This window comes from Gadus chalcogrammus, chromosome 8, assembly GCF_026213295.1.
Source record: "Gadus chalcogrammus isolate NIFS_2021 chromosome 8, NIFS_Gcha_1.0, whole genome shotgun sequence".
Lineage (NCBI taxonomy): Eukaryota > Metazoa > Chordata > Actinopteri > Gadiformes > Gadidae > Gadus > Gadus chalcogrammus.
Genome location: NC_079419.1, coordinates 14,657,536 through 14,664,278, shown reverse-complemented (window position 1 = coordinate 14,664,278; position 6,743 = coordinate 14,657,536). Strand labels below are relative to the sequence as shown.

The following is a 6,743-nucleotide window of genomic DNA, read 5'->3' as shown; positions in this document are numbered from 1 at the left end:
GATATGATTTTAAATGCTTGCTTGTAGACTTTGGCACCCATTGCACTCCTAACCTTCCCTAGAAGGAGGGATCCTCCACTCAGCGTTCTTCCTCAAGATTTCTTCTTTGCTAATCAAGGGAGTTTTTCCCTGCCCTCTGGGGGGCTGGGCTAGAGGGTTGTTGTATAGATATGGCCTGTTAAGCCCTTTGAGTCTACAACTGTGTTTTAGGGCGATACCAATACAATTGAATTTCATTTAATTGAGTTTGGCCCATGTTTTATAGCTGCATGTTTGTTTTGGGTGTGGCAGTTGCTGTGATAAGATAACATCTGGATGGTGTAGATGTTATCTAGATCTCCCTGCGATGTCATCTTAAGTATGTGTCTCGTGGAGGAATCTCATTAAAATGTAGGCTAATACCACAAAGTCAAATCCACCCAAAGCTAAACACATTGATGAGTTATATTCGGGAAATGCCCTTAGTTGATACATTATAAAATAATGTAAAGCCTTAAACACTGAAGAACAACAGACTGAATAGTTAAATTTTTCAGCAACAGTTGTGGTTAAGTATCCACCTCTGTGGCCCAAGACGTTACGTTTGGCATTTGTTGATGCCTGGGTTTCTGGATGTCCTAAGTAGGCTGCCGGAGAAAATGGATCCAATCTAAATCTAAAAGTAGCTGGTAGTTATGAAGACATTAAACGTAATTACCCCTCATGGATATGATGTGTAATTCCCGTCACATGCGACGCAGCTGTTTCTGACATGTCATCCAAAAAGCTGCTTGCCGTTTCTCAGAGCTCTGCGCGGCACTCTGGCCCCCAGCGTATATTTAAGCGTGCCCTTTGACCTCGCTGCACATAGCAACATTAGCTGACTGATGGCTTTTTTGGACTATTTCCTCTTACAACGCTGCCTGACTGCCCTAAAGGATCATGGCTTCCCTCAAATAGACTCTCAATCACAGCACCTCAACGACAGGGTTGGGGGCCGTCCTCAAATATGGGGCCCCAAGGCACCTTTGAGGACTGTAATTTTGATAAAGTGCCATGCAAATACACTTTAACTATTAATTTGTTTATAGACTTGACTCAATAGAAATCTGATGACCTAGATGCCCTGTAGCCTGAAAGTTATATTTAACTAAATTACATTTAATTCCATTTAAATATAATTCAATGCACTACTGTGCATTGACTGTAAAAAACGGAGGCTTAAATTCAGCAAGGAATGTCTGCTTTGAATATATAACCAGCACTTTGACTTTCTGCCTCTGCGTTGATAGTCGCCTGGAATTTCAAGAATGCAGCATAAATCCAACACTGGGACCCTGCCTACACCAAGTACAGCCGACAGGGGGCGCACTTTGCGCTACTTTGTAAGAAACAATGCAGGAAAATCAATAATTTTAAAAAAGAATGCTATTTTATGCTTTTACGTTTCTTTTTCAGTGGTCAGTTAAACTGTACATTGCAGTCTAAATGCATCCCATAAAGCATTAGAGTTTCAGAATTGAAGTGATTGGGTATTTAATGGGCAAGGGGTGGAGGGGTAATCGGAGGTAGAGATGGGTGTAGGTAGTGTGGAAGGGGTCTAGTTGAGTAATGGTGGTTACACAGTAAAAACCTTCTGATATGTCCCATCGTATACAGTTGAAGTTATTGTTTAACTTTAGCCATACCACAGGTTCTTCCATCAAATATTAACATTTTTATTTGTATTTCATTCTTCTCTTAATAATAAGCAAAAATTGATAAGAAAAAGTAGAAAAAGGTAACAATCCTTAAGCCATATGCCTTTCAGTCTCAGAAATTCAACAATACAAGTTTCAGTTTTATAAAGGAAACAAAATGAGGACTGCTTAAAACAGTCTTATTTACAGTCAGCCTAATTCCAGATTCCACAGCATTTTTAAACGAAAACTGTGTTTGAGTTCTGATGCGTGTGGCTGAGGCACATTCAACCTTTGAAACCCAGGGACCTGGGCCGCTCCCCGCGAGATACAGCAGATGTTGCTCACAGCAGGAGGTGTGGGGTTGGGTTTGAGGAACTTATCTGATAAGAGAGAACGGTGTAAAGAAGAAATCAGGCTGTGTGTTAATGAGCCCGAGCAGTCTATAAGGTGTTAAGCCTCTTCAATTAAATGCGCTTCTATTGATGTTGTTCTTTATCTGGTTTCAATCTTCTCTGGCTTTGTTTGGGTTCAGAGTGGCGGTCCAAAGTGCCAAACGATAATGAGTTTGATTCCGAGTGTATGGTGTGTAGTGTTATGGTGAGCTGTTGCCATGGAATACAATGTTATGAGAATGTCGTTTGTATGATGTGGAAGTTTGTCTATATCTTATGTCACAGACTATAATATTTTAGATGTTTCTCCTAGCTGAGTGTTGATGTGGCCCTGAGCAAGACACTCAACCCTAACTGCTCCTGACGAGCTGGCTGTCGCCTTGCATGGTTGACTCTGCCGTCGGTGTGTTAATGTGTGTATTAATCGATGAAAGTCGCTTTGGATAAAAGCGTCTGCTAAATGCCCTAATAATAATAATAATAATAATAATGTTTCTCGTCAACATGAAGTGATATTTCTTCATAGACACTTAAATATATACAATACATAACCTTTTACCATAATAACTGAAACAATATGACGTAGGCCTAAGTTAAATAACTGACGTAATATAACCAAAAATAAATAGATTCAATGATGGAAAAAACGAGTCTGACAATAAGCAAACTAACCGAAATATGGCACTTTTTTTTTTTATGGAGATGGGAAATGGTTGAATTCCAAATTTTGTGATTTGTAACTTTTAATACGGCCATCACTCCCAGGGGCCTCGGTCCTGTGAAATTAAAGATGCGGTCAGAGCTTTGTGGTGCAGCGTCTCTGTGTCCAGGGGCCCCATGCAACCTTTTGCCAGGGGTCGGCAGAGAATCAAAGCATCCTTCTTACGGAAGTCGACGTAGGATCCCCCCCCCCCCCCTAGCTTTTGACTTGCGCAGTAGCAACTTGGGTGTAGTCCGGTTTAGTTCTTTCCTGCCCAAGTTTCTCCATGGCGGTGGACTCGAAGCACTGATCCCGTGGAAGTTTGTGGAACATACCGAGAGCTGCGCCAGAACAAGGACTAGCATTTCGGGGGAAGGAACGGGCGCAGACTGGCAAAGCAGCCGCGCTTCAAGGCAGTGTCCCGCATGGTGTGGCTGGTTTCATCAGGATCGCGGTAACTGGTTAGTTACAACATAGTTTGGAGAGTTTGAAGTGTAGGTTGGAGCCGTCCAGCAGTAGCCGAAGACCACTCTGATCAACAGAAGGACTAAAAATGCATTTGTTTATCAAAGCTTTGATTTCATTGACTTTGGCTGCGTGCAGCCACTGTGCTATGGATGAATGCGTCGATGATTCGAATCGGCCTCAGCGATGCATGCCCGAGTTCGTGAACGCTGCTTTCAATGTTACCGTGGTGTCGACCAATACGTGCGGGTCCCCCCCTGAAGAGTACTGCGTGCAGACCGGGGCTACCGGGGTCACAAAGTCGTGCCATATCTGCAATGCCAGGGACCCCCGACAACATCACAGCGCCGCGTACCTCACCGACTACAACACCCAGCAGGACACAACCTGGTGGCAGAGCCAGACTATGTTAGCGGGTATCCAGTACCCGAACACCATCAACCTAACACTGCATCTCGGTAAGTAGGCTACCCTAGGCGGGCTGTCCCTGTGTTTTTTGTCTGCTGTACTGACCCCGGCCGAATGGCCGCGTCCTGCGCTGCAGAAGCAGGGCCGTGTTGGCCAATGTTTCTATAACTTTATTTCCGCCGGTTTAAAGTTATCAAACCCATCGATTTCTCTTCGACTCCGTTCAGTGGAGTCCCAGAGGCGGGTAAAGGTAGTCGACCCCCCGTGTCAGACAGCTGGGGTGTTAAGTTAGAATCGTGTCCTGCGGTGTCCTAAAGATAGCAGCCTGGATGTGGATTCAGGCCTGGGCCCCGGCAGAGAGACGGGGAGCTTCAGTTAAACTAGGCCTATATATAACCGCTTTACTTGACTCTGATGGGGCCGCGTTGGTGGTCTTTTAAAAAAGACTTGGTGGTGATAGTAACGACGGCTAAGATGGTCGGAGAAAATAGCCGCGCTACATAATATCGTCTGGGTGAACTCTCAAAACACCAGGTGAAACGTACTCGGATGTCGGTTGGGGAATGGGGATAGAGGTCTCCGCGGGGGCAATGTATTTGAAATGCTTTCTGTACAGTAAGTAAGTAAAAAAAAAAAGGTTATCCAATCTATTTGTGAGACAGCTTGTAACACTGCTTTTAACAGTGCCCCGCATTCCTGAGCCGTTCAGTCATGCTGTTCTGTTGAGCTGAGCTGCCCTGGACGATATGTAGCCTTGGGTCACAAACTCTGATTAGAGCTGCACCTGAATGGGCTATATATTCACGGCATTCTTCTCCAGCTGGGGGATTTAGTAATGTTTGATTTATACTTTTCTCCGTATTTGTTTAGAAATCACACCTAAACCTCAACCCTTTTCTGTTTGTCAGACTCTGATTCACTACTAGGCCTTCATTCTGCCTGAGGTCATAGAATTGCACCACACTGAACGATGCAAAGGCACAATGAAATACAAAGTCTTTACCAATCATTCACTGTTTAAAATAAGGGCGTCTTGTATATTGTCAAAACTAAACTATTGTGTATTTAAAAAATGTTTATCTAGCAGCATACAGAACAACATCTAGGTTAACTCTTTAAATATTCCAATCGCTACACTCCAACCAAAATATGTATGGCCCTGGGGGCAAAAAGATAATTTATTAAAACTCTTCCTTTCGGAGAAATGCGGAAACTTGGTGAAAAAATGGGATTCCTCTGGAAAAGTGTAGGCCTGACAGAGTAGCTGCAGTTCTCTCCTTTGTTGTGCTGTGTGTTGTGTGACGGCTTGCGTGTGTGCGGGAGTCTGCAGTGGAAACCCGGGCGCAGGCAGGAATCCGGCGTGCCAAGACATGTTGAGAGCAAAGCCCTCCGTAGGAACAAGGGACCAGATCTTCCTCTGCAGGCTGGTGGCTCGCAGGAGGAACATGAAAGCGGAAAGAGCAGATGCTGTAGATGGACAGTCGTTCTTCCTCTCCATTTGTTTGACGATACACACAGGAATTAAGATTTAAAAGGGAGTGTAAACTAGAGCCCCCTGTGAGGGATACATGAACACAGCTGGGCTCGACACGCACACATCTCTGTTTACATCTATAGTTATCTATACTATACAACTATATCCGGTCTTTCCATTTAGATGAAAGAATCATGACTTTATTGTACATAGCCCATTGTATCGTGGTGGTTCTTGCACTTAACATTTAAAATACCCACTAGATTTCAATTTATTGGGGGCCCTCGTTTTTGTGTTTTTGGGGGATGCGGGGAACACTTGAGATTCCAACGGTAGTTGTCTTGACGGGCCCTCGTGGAGTGGGCTGGATATAACGGAGAGAGCGAGAGAGGCTCTTGAGCTGCTCAAGAATGCTGTCAGCCCCACAGAGGGAAACATTCCCCTGCAGCTCTGTATTTCAGCTTTCTCTCTCAAGTAGCGTTTAATAAACTATGGGACGCTACCCAAAATGGGTCGCAAATTCAGTTGGAGCCCGGTCACGTCCCGACGATGAACCGAAGGGCGTGGTCGGGTCCCACGAACACAACGCCATTTTTGTTTGGGTCCTCGTGCTGAAGATGTTAACCGTCCCCTCCCAGTTCTCTGAAAGGCCTGTCTACACAGTGGAAGCTCAGAGTGAATCCAGGCCAGCAACGGCCCCCAAGTTTACAGTTATTACACATGCGTGCAGTGGTACTGCATGGAGGGTTGTAAACACTCACGTTCACGCCCCCCCCCCCCCCCCCCTTCCCGCCCTGCAGGGCTGACATGCACACCTGCAGTCCCAGAACACATCCGGCTGGAGGCCTGGCTAACAATAGGAATGTTGTTTATTAACTCTTAGTAATCCAAGGGGCTGCGTTGGACCTTTTCTTATAGTTTGAAACTGACTGCTGTGCTGGGAACTTAAAGGGACAGGTGCCTGGCAGTGCACAGCGTTTGTTGTTGTGGATCAGGGGTTTAACACTTTCCTGTGTAGGTTGAACGCCAATGTCCTTGGTCTACCTGTAGGCATCCTTGAGCAAGCGGCCATAACCCCTAGATTCTCGTTAATGACGCAAATCATGAATACACTGAGTCACTTTGGATTTTAGCTTCATGCTAAATGTCTCAAATACTGAGCATTGAAGGATAAACCGAACCAAACAGTACCATGTGCCCTCCCGACACCTTGTTGGCTGCGTGCCAGGCTAGGTCCGGCCCGTCCCTGAACTCATGAGAGTTGGTCCAGGCGGTCCTCTTGTGTGGCAGGCGGTCTGTGGCTCGTCTCCAAGGCCAGATGGGTCCAGATGAGGGTCCTGGCCTAGCAAGAACAGGAAGAGCTCTCTGTCTCTTGTGTGGGAACGAGAAGAGCAGTGATTGTACGGGCCCTCGGGACCTCGTCGTCATCCTCCTCCTCTTCTCCTCCTCCCAGGCCTTCACACACACAGTGAAACACACTTTTCTACTATCCCCAGCTGTTCCAAATTGTGTGTGTGTTGGGGAGGAGGATGAGGAGGAGGGCTCATCTGGTTAGAACCATTGTTTTGCTGCTGGTTCAGGAATGAGCGCAGCGTGGGAATAGACTGCGGGCCAAACAGCTGGAGGATTGGCCTTCACATCAC

General features: G+C 45.8%; 1 protein-coding gene across 1 annotated transcript in view; it reads left to right on the top strand.

Moving 5' to 3' along the window:
• Positions 1-2,979: 2,979 nt before the first annotated feature.
• Positions 2,980-6,743, top strand: part of lamc1 (laminin, gamma 1) — a 44,782-nt gene continuing 41,018 nt past the window's right edge. Inside the window, exon 1 of the mRNA XM_056596006.1 lies at positions 2,980-3,676. Within this exon, the coding sequence (XP_056451981.1) occupies positions 3,307-3,676 (370 nt within the window). The 5' untranslated portion in view covers positions 2,980-3,306. The remainder of the gene's footprint in view (positions 3,677-6,743) is intronic.